Source organism: Aphidius gifuensis, linkage group LG2 (genome assembly GCF_014905175.1).
Source record: "Aphidius gifuensis isolate YNYX2018 linkage group LG2, ASM1490517v1, whole genome shotgun sequence".
NCBI classification, from domain to species: domain Eukaryota; kingdom Metazoa; phylum Arthropoda; class Insecta; order Hymenoptera; family Braconidae; genus Aphidius; species Aphidius gifuensis.
Window position 1 is genome coordinate 6,849,612 of NC_057789.1, and position 21,885 is coordinate 6,871,496.

The 21,885-nt window shown below is 27.0% G+C and overlaps 6 protein-coding genes and 1 long non-coding RNA gene across 7 annotated transcripts in view; 5 read left to right on the plus strand and 2 right to left on the minus strand.

Annotated features, from left to right (window-relative positions):
- Positions 1–874: 874 nt before the first annotated feature.
- On the plus strand, positions 875–2,341 carry LOC122848777 (malignant T-cell-amplified sequence 1 homolog). The gene is made up of 6 exons (XM_044147074.1): positions 875–1,108; positions 1,280–1,432; positions 1,515–1,615; positions 1,690–1,823; positions 2,043–2,110; positions 2,187–2,341. Exons 1-6 carry the CDS (start codon positions 1,098–1,100, stop codon positions 2,266–2,268), a joined length of 549 nt encoding a protein of 182 aa, XP_044003009.1. The 5' UTR covers positions 875–1,097; the 3' UTR covers positions 2,269–2,341.
- Positions 2,342–2,952: 611 nt separating this feature from the next.
- On the minus strand, positions 2,953–6,571 carry LOC122848776 (extensin). The gene is made up of 3 exons (XM_044147073.1): positions 6,453–6,571; positions 6,056–6,184; positions 2,953–5,976 (listed from the first exon to the last, which is right to left on the minus strand). Exons 2-3 carry the CDS (start codon positions 6,117–6,119, stop codon positions 3,083–3,085), a joined length of 2,958 nt encoding a protein of 985 aa, XP_044003008.1. The 5' UTR covers positions 6,120–6,184; positions 6,453–6,571; the 3' UTR covers positions 2,953–3,082.
- A 130-nt stretch (positions 6,572–6,701) lies between these two features.
- On the plus strand, positions 6,702–8,202 carry LOC122848778. Its single transcript, XR_006373484.1, has 3 exons — positions 6,702–6,791; positions 7,612–7,712; positions 7,923–8,202. It is a non-coding gene; the product is annotated as an uncharacterized LOC122848778 (long non-coding RNA).
- Positions 8,203–8,489: 287 nt separating this feature from the next.
- Positions 8,490–21,885, plus strand: part of LOC122848786 (NADH dehydrogenase [ubiquinone] 1 alpha subcomplex subunit 10, mitochondrial) — a 77,937-nt gene continuing 64,541 nt past the window's right edge. The window contains exon 1 of the mRNA XM_044147098.1: positions 8,490–8,652. The gene's annotated coding sequence lies outside the window, so the exon portion shown is untranslated. The remainder of the gene's footprint in view (positions 8,653–21,885) is intronic.
- Positions 9,586–10,967, plus strand: LOC122848785 (WD repeat-containing protein 18). The gene has a single exon (XM_044147095.1). The coding sequence runs from the start codon at positions 9,716–9,718 to the stop codon at positions 10,961–10,963; it is 1,248 nt and encodes a 415-aa protein (XP_044003030.1). The 5' UTR covers positions 9,586–9,715; the 3' UTR covers positions 10,964–10,967.
- LOC122848789 lies at positions 12,568–13,896 on the plus strand. Its single transcript, XM_044147102.1, has 5 exons — positions 12,568–12,763; positions 12,990–13,061; positions 13,150–13,386; positions 13,476–13,634; positions 13,695–13,896. Exons 1-5 carry the CDS (start codon positions 12,706–12,708, stop codon positions 13,790–13,792), a joined length of 624 nt encoding a protein of 207 aa, XP_044003037.1. The 5' UTR covers positions 12,568–12,705; the 3' UTR covers positions 13,793–13,896.
- LOC122848782 (leucine-rich repeat, immunoglobulin-like domain and transmembrane domain-containing protein 3) lies at positions 15,122–21,436 on the minus strand. The gene is made up of 3 exons (XM_044147091.1): positions 20,782–21,436; positions 18,550–18,853; positions 15,122–18,133 (listed from the first exon to the last, which is right to left on the minus strand). The coding sequence occupies exon 3, from the start codon at positions 18,127–18,129 to the stop codon at positions 16,111–16,113; it is 2,019 nt and encodes a 672-aa protein (XP_044003026.1). The 5' UTR covers positions 18,130–18,133; positions 18,550–18,853; positions 20,782–21,436; the 3' UTR covers positions 15,122–16,110.

The window sequence follows — 21,885 nt, forward strand, 5'->3', positions numbered from 1 at the left end:
TGGGGATCAGTCGGTTGTACTTGTTGGGCAATAAACAAGTATGGAGCGTCTGCATATCTGGAAAATTCATCCGAACTTTACGGTGTCATTACAATGCCCGGTCATATGTAAATTCCATGAGAGAATCAAATGTACATGATTTTTTTCATGGAATATTAAGAGGACTTTAAGAATCTACTAGCTAGTCACAAAAGTATTTTTAGTAAAACCTCATCTAGATCATTATGCAAGGAGATGATCAGATATAGAAATACAAACGTCGAAGTATATCCTGCAGATCATAGAATTGAAATACTTTTTTGGTAAAAAATATAATCCATCCAAAGCAGAGTTGACAGCTAGAAGAGCAATCGATCAAATCTATAATTCAAGATATTATCCGAATCATGAAGTGTCTCATAAAGAAATCTGATCAATAGGCATATTGTATGGGATCAACATGACATATTATAGACTCTTTAAATATGTCTTTAGAAGATTATAAAAAATTGAGAGAAAAAGAAGAAAAGAAAATTGTATTATTGTTTCTAACATTGATATATATATATATATTGAAATCAAAGAGCAACTCTTGTGGAAATAATTTCTCCGTAAATCTCTGGATTTCTCCGTACTATTCCGTAATTCTCCGGATTATTTCGATTTTCTCCAGAGTATTTCGAAATGGCTCCGGATTATTCCGGAATAGGCTCACTTTGAAAAAACATGGAGAAATTCGTAGCATTTTAAAAATACTCGAGTAATTGGGTAAAACAAAAGATAATAAACGATTGGTTTGAATTTTGGATATTTCGAACTTTCGAGGTATATATTTTTTTTTTTGACTCATTTTGACTCTAGTAGTTTTTGTCAATTTCAAGTGGAGAAACAGTGGGGAAAATGGCCCCGTGGTATCACCGCACACATACTTAATTGTCAAAATTGATGAATACACACATACACTTACACACACACATCACACACATAACCTTTGATTAGTTTTCAAAAGGTGTTTTCTTTTTTTAAAAACAAATTTACAATAAATTTAATATTTTTATTAATTATTGTGCCTATTGAGCTGTGATTTTGATTAATCTAAAGATTAACTAGTTAGAAAGATGTTTAAAAAGTAAGAAAAATTAATTAATATTTAATTATTAAGCTAAGCTTTTTTATGTTGAATATGTCACATCATAATTTATGAGCTTTATATTTGTTTATATTTTTGAATGAAAAAATTTAAAATACTTGAAAATTATAGTTGTATTTTAAAAAATAATGTTTCAATTATTTTATATAGATTTGATGAAAAAGAAAGTGTTTCTGGAGTTCAACAGCTAAAATCTTCAGTTCAAAAAGGTATTAGATTGAGACTTTTGGAACTTTATCCTCATCTTGAGACACATATTGATCAGATTGTCCCAAAGAAAGATGCTTTTCGTCTAGTCAAGTGGTAAAAAAATAATTAATTTATCAATTAATTTATCAACTCTATCTTATTTATTAATAAAAAAAAAAAAATTGTTCATTTTCAGTCATGATCACATAGAAATAATGGTAAATTCAGCTGGTGATCAATTATTTTTTCGACATAGAGATGGAAAATGGATGCCAACATTGAGATTACTCCACAAATGTAAAAAAATATATTTTAAATTATTTTATTCAATAACAAGACAAGGTGTTAATAATTTAAATTTTGTTTTTTAGTTCCATTTTTTTTGCCAGTTGAACAAGTAGATAAAGGTGCTATTAGATTTGTTTTGAGTGGTGCAAATATTATGTGTCCAGGATTAACATCACCAGGTGCTAAAATGAGTCCAGTTGAAAAAGGAACTGTTGTTGTATCCTTTTTAATTAATCATAAATAATTGTAGAGTTATTTAAAATAAATATGACAACCAAAATAATCACACTATTTGTACAGCTTTAAAAATATAACAAAGTAAATATTTTGTTTGTCATATTTATTTTCAATAACTCTACTTTATTGTTATATTTTCTATTTTTTTATTATTAAAATTAGAGTAGATGTTTTTCTTGACTTTGAATTAAAATAAAAGGCTGTTATGGCTGAAGGAAAACAACATGCGCTAGCAGTTGGTCTAACAACACTTTCAACAGATGATATGTAAGTCTAAAAAAAATATTAAATTTCCAATGACAATTTGTGCTGATGGATTTTATTATTTTGTTTTATTTTTCAGAGCTAAAATTAATAAAGGAGTCGGTATAGAAAATTGCCATTATCTCAATGATGGTCTTTGGCAGATGAAAAATGTCAAGTAATGAGGCTAATAAATTAATTATTTTTTTTTTTTTTTAAATTTTCTCAAATAAAAATAAAATATTTATCATGATGAAAAATCAGTTGAAATTTATTTATTCAATCAACATTATTTTTTTAAATCATTTCTTTATGATATTTTGTTTTTTTTTTTTCATTTTTTTTTTATACTTTAGATGAAAACAAATTAATTTTTTATTATTAAGGCGAAATTTAAACTAAATGATTCTTCATGATGATCATTTGAAATGTCTTCAGTTACCATTTTCATAAAACATCATGTATATAATAATGAAATTTCGTGATTAATAAAAATAATAAAATAAAATATGTTTTAAAAATTATTCCGAATATTTTTTAAGCTTTGAAATATGAACTTTAAAAAATAATTTAAAAAAAAAAACTGGATGTATATTTTTGGTAAAATAATAAACTAAAAACACAATTAATTTTTTATGTATATTTGCAAAAGAAAAAAAAAAAAAAACCATGAATTATATTAATATATAATCGTAATAGTTATAACTTTAAGAATAGGATAATAATGTACGACATTATTTCAATGGAGATCCACATAAATGCCTACATGATTTATTTATTTGTTTTTTTTTTTTTTAATTAAGAAGAATTTAAGAAAAAATGAAAATCTATTAATGAAATTATAATATAATTAAAACATAAAAACATAGAATGAGAAAAGAATTGTATTATATCTAAAACAAAAGTTATATAGTATTAAATTTGTATTATTAGATTAAATCAACAAATTATCCCATCGTAGTTGTTACAAAATTTTTACGAAGACTTTTAGAAAATTTAAGATGATCCTGGTTTTGGACAATCTTGTCCATCTGGATTATTGTCAGATGGTGGTCGTTCTGGATCATGTATTGGTGCTGGTGAATAAACTGGATTTCCACCTTCTGGATTTGGTCCAGGTTGTCCAGCATTACTTCCAGGATTATTATCAACTGAATGAGGTGATTGTGGATGATATGGACTATGATGAGGACTGTGTGGAGAATGTGATCCATGTGGACCATGTCCATGTGAACGTCCCATATGTGGAGCATATTGTGGATACATATTGGGTTGATGATAGTATGGATGTGAATATGGTTGAGGATAAGGTTGATGATAAGCTTGTTGTTGACCATAACCATATGATGGATGAGGTGGTCTTGGTGCTAGTGGTACATTTTGTGCTTGTCCTTGGCTACTTGGTGGTGGTTGTGGTTGATATTGTTGAGGATAACCACCTTGTCCACCTGGTATCATTGGTGGTGGTCCATGTGGTCCACCTGGACCTTGTACGGGTGGCATTTGTGGTTGATTACCTTGATGAGGTGGCATTGATTGATGATTTGACATCATTCCTGGTAATGGACCTTGATGAGGATTATGCTGTTGCATTGGTGGAGCTGGTGATAAAGCTGGAGGAGTTGGAGGAGCACTTGGTGCACCTGATGCTGAAGTAACTTGATGCTGTTGTTGTGGCGGTGGTGGTGGTTGATGATGATGTTGTTGTGGATGTTGGGGTGATGGTGGAGGTTGTTGTTGGCCTGGATGACTTGATGGAGATTGTTGATGAACAGAGGGTGGACCTTGATGTCCAGAAGGTGGTCCTTGGTGACCAGATGGTGGCCCTTGATGACCAGATGGTGGTCCTTGATGACTTGATGGAGCTTGTTGATGTCCAGGTGGTTGTTGATGACCTGGAGGTGGTTGTTGATGTCCTGGAGGTGGCTGTTGATGTCCAGGAGATTGTTGATGGCCTAGTGGTGGCTGTTGATGACCCGGTAATGGTTGTTGATGCCCAAGTGGTCCTTGTTGATGTCCTGGCATTGATTGTTGATGCTGAGGAGGAATTTGGTGTTGAGCCTGTTGAGCTTGTTGTTGATGTTGCAAAGATTGCTGATGTGGTGGTGGAGGTCCTTGCTGATGACTTTGTTGACCAGGAGGGCTTTGCTGATGTTGATGTAAAATTTGTTGATGTTGAGGAAGAACTGGCTGGTGGCCAGGAGGAGGTCCTTGCTGATGTAATGGCTGAGCTTGTTGCAATGACGATTGATGTTGGGCCATTGCTTGTTGATGTTGTTGTTGTTGTTGTGGAGGTGGTGGCTGAATAGACTGAGATGGTGGCACTTGTGCTTGATGCTGTTGATGATCACGTTGTTGTTCACGTTGCTGTTGATGTTCTCTTTCTCTTTGTGTATCACGTTGCTGCTGTTGTTGCTGCTGTGGATGTTGATGTGGTGGTAATTGAACATGTGGAGGTAAAGAAGGAGGAGCCTGTGGCACTTGATGCTGCTGCTGTTGTTGTGGGAGAGGTTGCGGTGGTTGTTGTTGTTGTTGTTGTTGTTGTTGAATAATAGGTGCTTGATGTGGAGAAATAATTGGCATTTGTTGTTGATGCTGTTGTGGAGGCATCTGTGGTGGTATTTGTGGTGCCATTGGTGGTGATACTTGTGATTGTATCTGTGGTTGTAGCTGAGGTGGCATTGGTTGTTGTACTTGATGTACTGGACTAACTGTCGCTGGATATAATGTTGGTGGAATAGCTTGAGAACCATTTGTTGTTGGTACTGGTGAAACAGACTTTGCTTCAACGTACGGTGGTGATGGACTACCTTTTTTTGATTCAATTAATTTTTCAGCTTCCATGGCTTTTTTTTGTGTTTCAGCTGCTTCAGCTTCGTTCATTTCAGCAGTTGCTTCTTCATTAACTGTTGCTGGTGTTGGTGTTGGAGTTGAATTTGGTGTTGATTCATTTGATACAGCTCCATCTGAACGACCATCATCTGTGCCTTTAAGTTTGTCACGTCTTAAAAGATCATATTGACGTTCTACCATTTTAGTAAAAGCATCCTCATCTACTGCTGGTTTACAATGTTTTTTTAATTCCTCTTGAAATACTTCACTTGTTTCAATAAATTTACGTTTTTTTGCCTCAAATTTTTCTTCAATTAGCTGTAATTCAGCTTCTAGTTTTTTTTGATGCATTGTAAGTGATTGTACTTGACGACGAAGTACTTGCATTCTTTGTGTTGTAACAACAGAACGTACATCTGGTACAACTGTATCACTAAATATTTCATTAATAAGACGATGATTACGTGAATAACGTGAATAAGCAACATGTTTTACTGAATAACCATCATCTTGATCATCATCATCTTCAGCTGGAAGTATATCGATTCTTCTATCTTGAGCAGCTTGATTTTTACTACTACTCGATGATCTATCATGTGTTTCACGTTCATCATTATTTTGTTGTGCAACACATAATGCTGATTTACCACGATTTTTAGCAGCAATATATGTTAAATATGCTGGTGAATTATGATAAGCTTTTAAAGCTTTTTCATATTCAACTTTTTCACTATCATATTCTTCAATAAAATCAGTTTTATCTTCATCTGGTAAATCTCTCCACATTTGTCCAATTATTTTACCAATTTCCCATAATTTTAATTCTGGATTTTGTGCTTTAACTTGATCCCAAACTTTTCTACTGTATCTCATGTATGGCATCAATGGTTTTTCTGGTGCTTTTGGAGGTTTTGGTAATCTTGAATCAGCTGGTGAATTTTTACCAGCTTTTTGAGGTGTAAAACCAGGATGTCCATGTGGAGTTTGTATAAATGGACTACCAGCATCTTTATTTGATCCAGATCCACCTCCACTACCACCAGATGATCTCATACGTGCTAAAAATATAAACAATAGTTGAATTACCTTATTCATTTTTTAAATAATTATTTGCTAATTAATCCAAGATCAACTTACGACTTGAGGACATCATACTAGATGCAGAAAGTGCAACTTGTTTGTAATTTCCTGGCAGGGCCATTTTTTACTCCAAATAGTTTTTTGATAAAAAACAATATTTTCTTTACTCAAATCTAAAATTAATTCCTACAATATAAAATAATACAAACTATTATTTTTTTATATAATATAAAATTTACATTTTGTGGTTAACATAAATATTTTTTTTTTTTTTGATTATTTAATCAAATGAACAGTTATGGACGACGCGAGACGCGCCCAGTGCCAATCACGATGCCAAGTCACCAATCATTGATATAATATCAAAAAAAAAAATACACAAAAACAAACCACTTATTATTTATAACAATTATTTAATAAACTTAATATATTATTACTGATAAAAGTATCATACATTTATTATCAAAATTTTATGCCATGATTAAGCCGGGCGTCTTTTCATCAAATTGTAATCAAATATAATTATTATGACTGTGTGTGTTTATATTTATTAAAAAATAAAATGTGTTTGCATGTGTGTGTTGCTGTCAGTTTGCCCATGTTTACATGAAAATTAAAGGTGGTATTCGTCATCATCAACTTCCCCCCTTTGAATCGTTGGGTGTCGCCATCTTTGAACAATATTTCGTTGATTTTATAGAAATTCAGAGATGGCGGATTATAGATAAAAACTAGTCAAGAGAGAGAGAAAAAAAAGGGTGTCATTTGATTGCCTCGGTGTGTGTGACAAAACGTGAGTTTTTTGTATGATTAATCTTATTTTTAATTAAAAAAAAAACATATTATTAGTGTATTTAAATATTCCTCGTTTACTCGGATTATTGAGCTTTAAATTTTTCTAATTTTTGCGTATATTATTTATTATTTTGTCAAGTTTTATCTACACCAAGTTATGATTTTTTTTTTTTTTTTAGGTTATGTTATTGATTTTCTACTTGAGTTTTTGAGTGACAAAAATAAAATTTTAATATTAAAAATATAAATAGAAAAAAAAAAATAGAAATTGATGTTGTTAAAATAATAATTTATTGAATAAATTTGCTAATATTTATAATAATTTAAATTATCAATTTTTTTTAAATTTTAAATTTAATTTTTATCTGTTAAATTTATCATTAAAAAAATAAAAAAAATGAGCAGTATCAGTGATAATTTAATTAAATAAAAATGTCATTTATTTGAATAATTACATAACAATATTTATTTTTATCTTTTTATAGTCTTTATATATAAAAAATAAATATCAAGTGTGTTAAATTAAATGACGTATAATTTATAACTCAAAAATAAACAATAACAATTTATTATTAAAAAAAAAAATAGTGAATTTACATTTGTTGTCAAAGAAAATTTTATTTATAATAGTTGCAAAATAAGATTAAAATTTTTTCTAAATAAACAACAACAACCATAATTTGTCAATGAGACAATTTAAAAATAAATGGCGCCACATTATTTTGCAATAAAAATAAACACACGTGCCATGACGTAGAAATAGATATCTCTAAATTATATTTATATTTTTTAATTTTTAATTTATTGTTATGTTACAGGCAACAAACCAAAGATTTCATTAGTTGAATAAACTTGAGTATTCATAATGGAGCGGCTTTATAATATGCAGCTAAATGCACTTGTGTTTGTTGGCTCCAAGGTAACTCTTCAACAAGTTTTATTATCAATTTGAACTAATTAATTTTAATCTCATTAATTAATTTCATAAATAAATATAATCTTAATTAATACTTTATAAGTGATAATAAAATAAATTAATTATTTACTATTATTATTGTATTTTTAATCTACAAACTACATGCGTCAAATATAATTTAACAATTTTTTTCATTAATATTTTTTGTTACAGATGGAAAAAAGCCGGATCTTACGCACATTAGAAAAATCAAGACTTGGTTTAAATGGCTCATTAGCGTGTATTGCAACAGTATATTCTTTTGGTGGCATATACGCATTTACACAAATGTATGAAGAAATTAAAAAAAAGAAAAATGACTCAAATAAAAATATATCTACAATTTAATTTGATTAAATTAAAATGCATATTAATGCAAATATAATTTATGCAAAATATTGTTATTAATAAATTATTATTATTATTATTAAATAAAGCTGATTATAATTATAAATTTTCTGTAGAAAATAATTCTAAATTATTATTGTAATTTTTTTTTTTTAAATAATTGTAAATAAAAATTAATTTGCATTAATGAAATTTGCATATCCATAATAAAAATAGAAAATTAAAATTGAAAATATACATTGTTTTACTTTATTTTAATATTAAACTTTTTTAAAATTTGGCGCTGTGAAATTAAAAAGAAAAACAATGGCGATTGTAGTAATTGTTTGTACCACGCCAGCGCTGTGATCGCTTAGCTCTGTTGAGTTGACGAATGGCAATCGAGTTGCCGTCAGTACCGTGAGTGAGTTAGATGTCGAAGGACGGTCAGTTGTGTGTGCTCTCGCGCTTTTTTTTTTGTGGCAAAATATTTTTATAAATTTGTGAATGTGAAATTGTGAATTGTAAACAAATGTAAACTTCAAGATGTATTGAAGTCTTTTTCCTGCTTTTTCTGGTACTGTTTCTTTTTATACTTATTATTTTAATTTAATTTAATTATCAAATGGCTTTTTTTTTTTCTAAATAATTTTCGTGCGACATAATTTGCGCGTAAAATGGCCGACGAATTTATAAGCTGAAAATTTATTTTTTTATTTCTCATATTTTTCGCAAGCAAATGATACTGTTATTTTATTTATTCGTTGATCTGTTTTATTATTTTTACTTGAGTCAAGTTTTCTTGTTGATGTTGATGAAAATAGGAAAAATAAATATTTGGGTATTGTTGGAGCAGCTCCGATCTTCGATTTTGTCTGATTTTGTCGGCGTCGTTTGCTCACATTATTTACGTTTTTATCTTTTACAATAATTTTATTTGATTTTATTTTGTCAAATAATAAATTTTTTAATAATATTCGTTATTTTAATGAGTATTTATGTGCAAATATATCGTAAATATATTTTTTTTTTTTTTGATTATTATAATTATTATTTTTATTTCCACGAAAAAAAAAAAAAAAAAATCAGTTGCAAACTTTCTCCGATAGTCGAGCCGCCGCCATTTTTGCTTAAAAAGCGCGCATTTTCAAATTTTGTTTTATTTATTTATTTATTTTTTTTTGACAATTAAATAAATAAAAAAAAAAACAATTAATAAATAATTAATAATTTTAATGCTAATAACGTCTTGTCAAAAAGTAAAATATCTAAATAATTGATTTTATTTTTCTGTTAATTTTGATAAAATAAATAATTAATAAATTGTTTATTTTTTATCAATTAAAAAAATTTGTTTATCAAATTTTTTATAATAAACAATTCATTTTTTATTATTTGCTGAGTTTTTTTTATTTATTACCAGCAAATATGAAAAGTGACAACCTTCTAAATTTTATATACAGTTTCTCATCTCGACAAAATCAAATAGTTATAGTTTACAATTCAAAATTTCAACCTAACCTATTAAAAAAAAATAACAACAAACGAAATACATGTGGTTGAATATATTTGTCGACATAATAAATATTTAAAAACATTAATAATATAAAATTTTAAATTAATTATTGAAAAATCTAAAAATGGCAAATGCCAAAGAAGTTATTGTAACAAGTGACAGTAGAGCAGAAACATGGAGTTCAGCAGTATGGGATCCACAAACTGGTTCTTGTTTAATGGTATATAAAAATGCTGCTGCAATTGGTGATAATTGTTTACAAATAATAAATAATAGTTATCTTATTGGTGCTGATATAACAAAATCACGTTTACATATATGGCCATTAAATAGTCAATCACCAGTTGCAAATTTACGTTTAACAACACCTGGTAAAATATCAGCATTATCATGTACATCAAATGGTGCTTATATTGCAGCATCAGTTGCTGAAAAAATATTTATTTGGCAAACATCAACTGGTAAATTATTAAGAACACTTGGACGTCATTATCAAACAGTAACATGTTTAAAATTTAGTGATGATAAATCAACACTTGTTAGTGGTGGTGATGATGGTCTTGTTTATGTATGGTCACTTATGAAAATAATTAATAATCATGATCAATCATCACCTGTATTTAGTCATTCACATCATACATTACCAGTTAAAGATATTTATGTTGGTAATTTTGGTGCTAAATCAAGACTAGTAACTGTATCACTTGATCGTACAGCAAGAATTTATGAAACACATACTGGTAGACAATTACTTGTGTTGGTATTTGATGTACCATTAACATCAGTTGCATTAGATTTAACTGAAACAAATTTATTTGTTGGTTGTGTTGATGGTGTTATACGACAAATTAATCTTTCTTCACCACCAAGAGGCATTGAGCATCATGTACCAAATGAAAAAAATGGTGGTGTTTATTTTAAAAGTCACACAAATCAAGTTACAAATCTTTCTGTATCTGTTAACAATCAAACATTATTATCAGGATCACAAGATGGTACTGTTAATATTTGGGATATTCCAAGTCGTCAATCAATCAGAACAATAACACACAAAGGTCCAATAACATCAGCATTTTTTGCTCCAGCTTATGATAATTTTCGTGCAACAAATTTACAACCAAATATTGTCATACGACCATTACACAGAATTGTCAATGAAGATGATAATGATGACATCATTGAAATTATATCACAAAAAAATGATAATGATCTTTTAAATATTGATGATTATCTTGAGGACAATGCTGGATATGGAGGCAATGAAGACAGTGCCAATAGACTTGCTGAAGCTAATGCTGAAATTGAAAAACTTAAAAAAATTAATAATGAATTGTTTAAATTTAGTGTTAAACATCTCATGGCTGATAAATAAATAACAAAATTATAAATATTTTAAAAGAATTTTTTTTCTTTTTTGTCTTATTGAATAAATTTTTTTTTTTTTTGTTCTCATTCAATAATTTTGTTTTGTTAATTTAATTATTTATGCAAATTACTGTCATTAATATTAAAAATTATTATTTAATAAATATACAGAAAAGGGTAATAGATTTAAAGAAAAAAAAAAACATTTAAGATTTATTAATAATTTGTTTGTGACTGAGTGTTTTCAATTAAGCTTTCATGAATATAAATTATTTTTGATTATTTTAACGGGGGGTGTAATTTGCTAATTGGATATAGAATTGAATGTTTTTTTTTTATTTTTAAATTTTGATATGTATTTTAGAGAAAACAAGAGGGAGATTACCTGCAATGATAAATTTACAAGCTGGCAAAATAATAATGAAAGAAAATTAACAAAGGGAGTAGATAAAAAAAAGAAATTTGAAACAATGAATAACAGGTTGATGAAAGTATAGAAGCGAAGATTCAATTAGTTTAGCAATTTTTGTGACGTAAAAAACGAGAGTGTCTTTTTTATTCAAATGAATTGTCTATAGATTGAGTTGATGTTACATACCATCATGCAAACGACGTCTTGATGTTTCTTCTGTTTTTATATTACGTGCAAATTACTTGATATTTTTTTTTCACTATCTTTTTCCCCCAACTAACTTATAATAAAGTCGTCGTTGTATCCTTCAAAAATTCATCAAACTAAACTATTCATTACCCCCATGACTGTTCATAATATATCTATATTTTTTTTTTTTTTATCGTTTTATTATAAATGAGTGACAATGAAAAACATAATATACTGATGAATAATTTAATTTTATTATCAATGATCATTGTTATCTATCAGACAGCAATACAATTTTACTTGTATTATTTTTTTTTTAAATAATTTTTCATCTTTTTTTTAAAATATAAGTACATTTTTCTTCAACAAGAATTAATGACTGACTGAATGTATATTTTTTCTTGATGATGATAATACAATGTAAAAGAAGAAAAAAAATTTATTATTAAAATTCATAAATTAAATTAGATGGAGTTTTTTTTTTTTTTAATTTTAAATTGTAAATTCTAAATATATATTCATTAAAAAAATATATTGCAATTTTTATAAGAAGATTTTACTAAGTATATATTGACAGTTTATTGAGTCTTCCATAATAAAGGATTCAGGATTTTAGAAAAAAAAAAAAAAAAAAATTATAAAAAATCCTCGTATTATTTTATCTTGTATCATATATAAATTTTTTTTATTTTTTTATTATTGTCATTGTATATTGTTCATTTCATTTTTCATTTTTATTTCATATTGTTTTTTTCCTTTTTTTTTTATTATTTCATTATTATTATCATCTATTTTCTGAATTAATTGAAGCTTGGTAGGAAAAATATATATTGTTTGGAGGGAGAAAAAAAAGAAAAAAAAGATATTGGGGTTGGAAACTGTTACTATCACGCACAGGTGGGTGGAAGTAAGACAGGATAGACCATGAAAAAGAGATGGGGATGCGCAATCTTCAGGGGGTTCTTCTTTAGATAGTATAAAAACCTTTGGCGGCAAGTTTTTACCTACCAGTATTGCAATCACCAACAACACAGTAGCATCATCTTTCATAAAATTATTTATTTTATCTTTAATTTGTCAATAAAATTTATTTATCAATAACAACAACTTTTAAATAATATTATTGTTGATTTTTTAAATATTTTGAAATGAAAGATTATCCAATTATCACTGTGATTATTTTTTTTCTTTTCACCTCGTTAAATTGTAAGTTTAAAAAAATTATTTTAAAAATTTTTCAAAGCTTTTAAAATTTATTTACGTTTATTTGCGCTATATTTTTTTTCAATTAAAGAAAAATCTAAAAAATATTCTTTAATATTTTTAAATAACCGTGAAAAATATATTGCAAATTTTTGTATATTTTTATTTTAATTATTTTAATAAAATAATTAATTAATTATTGTGTGAAAAAAAAAAAAAAAAAAAATAGTAGGTGCTGAAGGTTTTAAAGATACATTGCGATCATATCTTCGTCATTCGGCTTTGGTCCGTCAATTATCAGGTAATTACATAAATATTATTTAAAAAATTGATGAATTATTTATGTATAATCAATTTGATTTATTTTGATAATTTAATTTTAATTTAAGGTGGTGAAAAAACAAATGATCGTCGAGCATCAGGAATGTTGGCACTGCCACGAGTAGGAAGAGCACCCAGTTTTGCAAGACCAGATGGAGTTGCTGGATTGGTACAATATCCTCGTGTTGGAAGATCTGGACAGGCTGCTGTTAATAATTTAGAAAAAATATATTCAGTTAATAATGATATTGATTCATCAGACGCTGAAGCTCATCAAGAAGAAACTATTGATTTAAATTATCAAGGTGAGCCATTAAAATAATTAATAAAATTCAATATAATAATAAAATAAAATGATTAATAATAAATCATTTATTTTGTTTGTTTTATTAAGATCGATTTGATGGTGATTCTCAGCAACGCATTGATAACAATGGACCTTGGATAGGTCTCCATCAAAAATATCCCATCAGAAAAGAAACATCAAATCGATTAACCAATTGTGACACTCAAATTGATGGAGCTTGGGCTTTTCTAATTTCTCCACCTCGAGGTTCGTTATATTATCTATTTATTAAAACATCATTCAATATATTATTTATCATTATTCTAGATTACTCAAACAACAAACGGCAATCAACATTCAAGTTTAATCCTCAAATAAAAACATCAAGTGATTCTGATAATAATATTCCAACGCATTTAATTTGAATCATGATTATGGAGAAAAAAAAATATGTTGATATATAATTTCATGCATTGATTTAGCTTGAAATGAAATAATATTACAATGTGAAAATAAAAATATTTAAAAAATTATATAAAGATAATATTACTAATTGAAATTTAAAAAACTAAAACAACACTTTGATACTTTGTAATGAAATTTGTATCATATACTATTGTTTAATTATTTAATGATTTATTAATATATAAAAATTATTATTAATATTATTATTATTATCATTATGAAAAGAAAAGAAAAAAATATAGTCAAGTCCCCCAAGGTGCACCCTAAGTGTTCCGTAGGATTTTTTATTTTTTTTTTTGTTGTTTGATTCGTTTTTTCATTTTGTTGTAAAATAAATGACTTATTTTTTTGTTTTGTTTTATTTTCTAATGTTGTTTATTTCTGTTGTTTAATAAAAAAAAAAATAAACGACCGAAAAATTTCAAAAAAATATCGGAGAGTCTACAGATAAAGCGTCGTCGATTGAATCATTGCCGGATCCGATGCGTCAATATTTTTGAAGTGGGCCCTATCGAAAAATGGAAATATAAATCTAATAAGGCCAAAAATTGAAAATAAATATGATAATTGCAGACGCTGAAGAAGAAAAACATAAATTTAATTTAACATCAACTATTAAAATCGGTTCGGCGGTTTCAAAAAATTATCTTGCAAAAAAATTAAATCATACATTTTGTTTAATAAAAAAAAATAAACGACCAAAACTTCAAAAATATCGGAGAGTCTACAGATGAAGCGTCGTCGATTGAATCATTGCCGGATCCGATCCGTCAATATTGAAATGGGCCCTGTAGAAAAATGGCACTATCACAACTGATGGGGCCAAAAATTGAAATAAATACGATGATTGCTTTTGGGAAAAAAAAAACATAAATTTCATATAACATCAACTAATTCGGTTCGGCGGTTCAAAAAATCTTGCAAAACAAATTCTGACACTACATTTTGTTTAATAAAAAAATAAACGACCAAAAACTTCAAAAATGTCGTAGAGTCTGAATGAAGCGTCGTCGATTGAATCATTGCCGGATCCGATCCGTCAATATTTGAAATTGGGCCCTGTAGAAAAATGGCACTATCACAACTGATAAGGGCCAAAAATTGAAAATAAATACGATTATTGCTTTTGGGAAAAAAAATGGAACCTAATGGGCTTTATAGAAGCCAATTCGATTCATAACTTTTATTTTTATCGCGAAATAACAAAAAGTCACACGAAAAGTGAAAACATAAGTGTCCTACGGAACACTAAAAAAAATGAGGAAACAATATGAAAAAAAACAATTAAGTTAAAATTTCAATCATTTTATTAATTGACAAAGCGTTCATAATAAATACCGATATTTAACGTTCTTAATGTTTTTTTTTTTTGTTAAATTATGTTTGCCACATTTATTGGCAAATAGAATTTATTTATTTATTTTTTTGTTATTTAAATAATAACTACGCGTTATTTTTTTTATCTCTGATTTATTTCATTTCGTTTTTTTTTGTTGGGTAATTAATATTTACTGTTTAATGGCTATTTTCTTTTTTTTTTTTTTTGATCATATGGGTCATGTAACAAATATGTACACAGGTTTTTTCATTAACAAACTAGTGATACATCAGGAGCAGTAAATAATTCATGAGCGTTAAATTTAAATTGCTTCGATATTTATCCAAAAATCACCTCCACTTTGTCTCCATTTATAATATATATATATTTTTTTTTTACTTTAATTTATTTTTTTTTATTCTCACTTATTTTTTATACTGACTTAACAATGATTTTTTTTTTTTTTGTTATTATTACTAATAATGATAATAATAATAATAATAATATATATATGATAGTACGAAGAAAAAGATATATTGTTCATGAAGATATTTACAATATGATTTTTTTTTTTTTTTACCATTATAAGTTTTATAATTAATATCTAATAAAAGTTATCATTTATATATATATATATATTTTTTTTTGTTTGTCAATTTGAATTTCGGTCGTCGTTAATATATAATTATTAATTTTAATTCATTCATTCATTCGTCAATCGTCATACTTGAATAATATTTCAAAAGTTTTTTTTTATTTTTTTCTATTTAATTTTTATAATATATATTTAATTTTTTTTTTCATACAAAGCTAATTAACAGTATGATCAATTTTTTGATTATCGAAAAAGACTAGAATATATGGACAGACAGACTGAAAAAAAATTATCATTTCATGTTTTCTTGTAATTTTTTTTTTTTTTTTTTAAATTTGATTTATTTATTTGTATTTTTTTTTATTTTATAATGAAACGAATTCTATGGGTGGTTTAATTAGACTACGTGGTGGTGGTGGTGGTGATAATCTAAGATCATCAGTTAATGAAAATGTTGAGCTACCAGTTGCAGTAACACGAGGACCCATATTATCATAATGTCCAGAACTAGTAGCTTCAGTTTTAATTGTTCTTCTTGGTAATGTTGCATAACTTGATATAACTGAATTTGGTGGTACAATTGTATTACAATCATCAATTTTATCTATAATTGGTGGTGCAATAACATTAATATCAAGTAAATCTGGATAGCCATTATCTTGTGGCATTGCAACAGATATAAATATATTACCAAATGGTAAAACACCACCAGTAAATTCTGGTGGTGGTGGTGGAAAACCAACTGGACAATTATTAATACCACGTACTGATGATAAACTACAATCAGGACGTAATCTTTCAATGGTAACTGTTGCTGCATCACATATTGATGAATGTTCAGCTAATTCAAGATCACCTGGACTATATGATGTATCAGCAAGACTACCTTGTCCACTTCTATTATTACCACCACCATTTGTTGTTGTTGTCGTTGTTGTTGTTGTTGTTGTTACTGATAAATCAAGTAATTTTTTTTCTTGATCACCAAAACTTGAACTACTTTTAAGTTTAACTTTTTCTCTTTTATTTGTTTGTGGATTACTATTTGATAAACATATTGATACTAATACTGCTGTTATAAATGCACATATTGCTGCACCAGCACCACCAGCAAGTGTTAACCATAGTAACCAATTATCTGTTTGTGATAATGTTGGTGCTGTAAATATTCTTGATACAACAATATTAATATCTTTTTTATCATAACCACCAATATTTTTAGCATTACAAGAATATTCACCAGCATCAATTTCACTGACATTATATAATGTTATATTATTCCATCTTTCTGGTATTTTATTACCATATCCATTGTCAATAATAATTGGTCTTGTTATAATACTTGTTATAATTGTACTAGGTGGTTGTTGTTGTTGTTGTTGTTGTATATTTGTTTGTTCATTACGTGTTAAATTAAGTGGTACACCATTAAATTGCCATGATAATTCTGGTTCTGGTTCACCACTTATTAAACATGATAAACTTAAATTACCATTAACATCTTCTTGTAATTTATTTGATGTTAATTTAACATTTGGTGAACATGCAAATTCTGTTATTTTAATATCTTCCCAATTACGTCCTTGTAAACGTTGTGGTTCTGAACATACTTGACTAACTGAATATATTTTACGTGGTATATTATTTGGTATTAACCAATTACGAAAACCTTTTAATCTACAATCACATGTCCATTTATTACCATCAATTGTTAATGTTTTTAATTTTGTTAATGTTGATAATGTTTTTTCTTCAATATATGACAATTGATTATTATCTATTCTCAATGTTTCTAAATCACTTATACGTATAAATGCAAGACTATGAATTTCTTTTAATTCACAACGTTGTAATTCAAGTGTACGTAAATGTTGTAATGTTGGAAATTGTTGATTTATTAATATTTTAAGTGGATTACCACTTAATACAAGTACACGTAATCTTTCATTACCAAGAAATGTATTTTGTTGTAATTTTGATAAATGATTATCTGATAAATCAACTTCAATTAATATACGCATATCTTTAAATGCATCATAATTAATATCATATATACCAGCATTACGTAAAAATACTTTTTGTAAATTAACAAGACCAGCACGTTTAAATATTTCTGATTGTAATTCTGGTATTTTATTACCAGATAAATCAAGTACTTGCATATCTGGATCAAGTGATGCTGGTAATGATGTTAAACCAGCATCTGGACAAAATGCTGATTTTTTACCAGATGTCCATTTACAACGACAAACTGCTGGACAATCTGTCCAATCTGGAAATGCTGCTGATTTTGTTAATATAATACAGCTACTATTTATTATGAGGAGGGCAAATATTAGCCGCCCTCGAAGAGCGTCAATTGTCGTTGTATCTAACATACCCATCAACCTGAAAAATAATTTAAATAATAAATCTTAATTATTGTTTTTTAAAAAATAAACAAAAATAATATGAAAAATTTTCAAGACATTTTAACACGCACATGTGTGTCCATTGATGATAAACTCTAGTTTTATTTCAAGTATATAAAATTGACAAGTTTTGAAATATATAAATTGATGATAACAGGATATAATGGGGTCGAGAATATACACATATATATTTCTAACAAATTACCATCAAACACGAAGAGGTGATAATTATTCAACAAAGTGGCTATTCTCTCTGTATACTCTAATTATTACTATATGCATTATTTATATTTAATTATTAATATATATAATTATCATGAATATTTATATTTAAAGCTGATATATATCAACAAAATAATTTAAATGAAAATTTTTGTTTTTTTTAAAACTCACGTCGTTTATACTTGGTATATTCGACAAATCCAATAATGTCGATTTTTCCACCAAACTTTAACTTTTAGCTGAGTCCAAGTGTATACTTGCGTGCAGTCTGTTTCACCCTCGTCAATTAATCCTAGTGCTATTGTGCATGTTCTCATCGTTTCACAGTGAAACTCATTATAGTCTGGTAACAAGATGGGGAGTTTGATATGATGCTGATGCACTATATTATTCTCAACTTGGCACATTTACTCATCCATAATATACATTTTTCTGCAATCCTTCATCTTGCTATAACATTATCATTATTTTATATCTGTAACAAACAAATTTTACATCATCATATACAGGATACTTGTCAAGGATATAAAACAAAAATAAAATACTAAATATTTGTTTATAATTATCTAGTACTTGTACATCTTTATCATTTTTATTTTAATTTTTTTTTTGATTTATATTTTGAAGAATTAAAAAATAAATTTAACAGTATTATTTTTATGTATATGTTGTGTGTGCTTTGAAGAGTAAAGTATCAAAATTTTCAAAATAAAAATAAAACGTGACACAACTTTGATCTAGAAGCCAATTTGACAACGTTATCAAGTGTTATATTTTATTTTTATAAAAAAAATATATATAAAAATATAGGAAGTAAAAAAAATCGTGGTCGTTGCCCCCTTTTAGATAAAAAAAAAAAAATAAGAAAGTGATTTAAAAAAAAAAAAAAATAGGGCATTGCACAAAGACGAAAAAAAAAAAAGGGGAAAAAAAATCAGAAGTGGGTGCATTGTCTGACTGAGGGTATTAAAAGTCGTTTTGAGAAGCTAATTGACAACAAACCTGTATGTCAAAGTGGAATCTATATAACACGTTTTGCATAAAGTAATATGCTTGTGTTGATATCAGATATACATAAATCTTGCTCTATAATATTTTTTACTTTTTATTTTTATTAAGTAGGAAGGAAATACTTAATATTTTTTAACTTGGTGATACATAATACATAATAAAAATAATATTATTATTATAATTGATAGAGTGTGTTATAACGAGTACGCAATAACATACAGACACAAATGTATATATATCTGAAATGAACCAGCCAACTCAACTAGTCACAGTGCTTTCAGTATGGCGCATCGATCACATGAACATTATAGGGTGAAAGCGCATGGTACACACACTAATATAAAGAAATTTTTAGACTTGATGCGCAAAAAATATAAAGAAAAAAAAAATAACAAATAAATAAAATTAATAAAATAAAAATTGAATGTTAAATTTAATTTTGATCTAGCGATTTACCTCCTACTTTGATCTAGGTGATAAATTAAAAGTCGTCGACCATACATCAATTTTGTGTATGAAATTCAACATCCCCTACGGCATACCCTCTTTAGAATCACCTTCTTTAGTCGCGTTTTTTTACTCTTTCTTTATCTTCACCCCAACAACCCCCATCTACACTTTTCACAACCAACCAACCACACTTTTTATTATTATTTTTTTTTTACCACCTTGAGGCTTTTCTTCTTCTTCTAAATGTAATAAATGTATGTATGTATATTGTTGGTATATAATATGCATTATGTAGCTATGTACGTGTATGAATATTGGACCAAAAATGAGATTATGTTTTCCCGGTTATTTATTACACCAACATTTATCAAATAAATTGTCGTTTGAAAAATATATAGGCTCAACGGGAAAGAAAATTTATTTAATTTTTTTCATTGTTAGTTTATTATTTATACACAATCTATCACAAAAGTTTTAAATTGTTTTTTTCGATTTTAATATAAATTGTATTTTTTATGGGTTTTTTTTTTTTTTTTGTTTATGGGGACAAAAAATATTTAAATGACATTGGCCACGAAAATTCACTGTGTCGCGCTATCGATTTCGCATAAAATTTGGTTTTCAGTTTATGTGCTTTTTTTATTTATTTAAAAAAAAAATATCTACACTAGTTAATAAAAAAAAAATTTCAAGAAATAATATATGAAATATTATTATTATTATTAAAAATAAATAAAAATAAATTTATAATATTTGTATTAGACAAAAAACACTAGTGAATTGTTTATGTCATTTGAAAACAAACATTTTTTCGAAAATTTATTTATATTTTTTTGAGATAATTAATTTGATAATTATTTATTAACAATGAAACAATAATTGTTATTAAAAGCGTATTTGAATTTAAAAAAAAAAATAAATTTATATTTATTATTTTCATACCTCGACTTGGTAATAAGTGTTCCACTGTGAGATTCACAAGAAAAGTAGATAAATTTTGTCCTTCCATTTTGCAATTGTCAAAACAATAGCAGTTTATATAAAATATATGATGATGATAAAACAATAATTGTTAATGAAAAATTTATATAAATCACAATATCACATTAATTTATGGAATATTTATTAATTGTGGTTTTTAGAGAACCGATTGATCGGAGGACGCGGTACTGACACCCTAATCCAGGCCGGGTGCAGCGCCCCATATCGGTCACAATTCACAATTATTATTATATATTACATTAATATTATTATAAAATTTTCAAAATATCATTAAAAAATTATCTTAAACTAATAACACTAATAATATTTAATTATTTTTTATTATTAATATTTATATTTTATAATGACAAAATAATAAATTACACAAGTACGAATGAGATGAGAGTCAGAGTCTCAATGTCTGACTATACGTTGACACAAATATACATACTTACGAGAGTGGGAGCTTTTAGATTGTGTGTTTAAATTTGTGATTGTGTGTAACTATCAGAGAAAAGCACTCTGCACATTTACCGCAACAAGAGAGAGAAGCAATGACACAATTCACACACACAAAGCCGAAAAGCAAAAGCTCAATATATTTTTTTCTTTTGTTAACTTACTATTTTTTGGAGTCATACTATCTCTTATTATTTTCATCTATGTATTTTTTTTTTTTTTGCTCTTCTGTATATGCGCGCGAAAATATCATCATAGTTCATGTTTTTTAGAATAAAATTGTTACGATGGCGACACACGAGTATTCCAGATAAATCTATTTTTTTTTTTGTCTATTTTTATCAGGAGGACTAGATCTCTATTCTCTAGTTTATCTTGATATATTTTTTTTTTTAATACTGGTTTTTTGAGTGTTTCTTTTGTCACCGCATTTTCCATTGTGGAGCTTTTTTTTTTCATGTCGTTTTGTTGCTTTTGTTGTTAAATACAATATTATTTATTTAATTCAAGTAACTATCAATAATTTAATTAATTGTTGTATGTAATTATTGAGCTTTTTTATAAAATACTTGTTTAATTTTTTTTATTTTAAAATGTATATTTAAA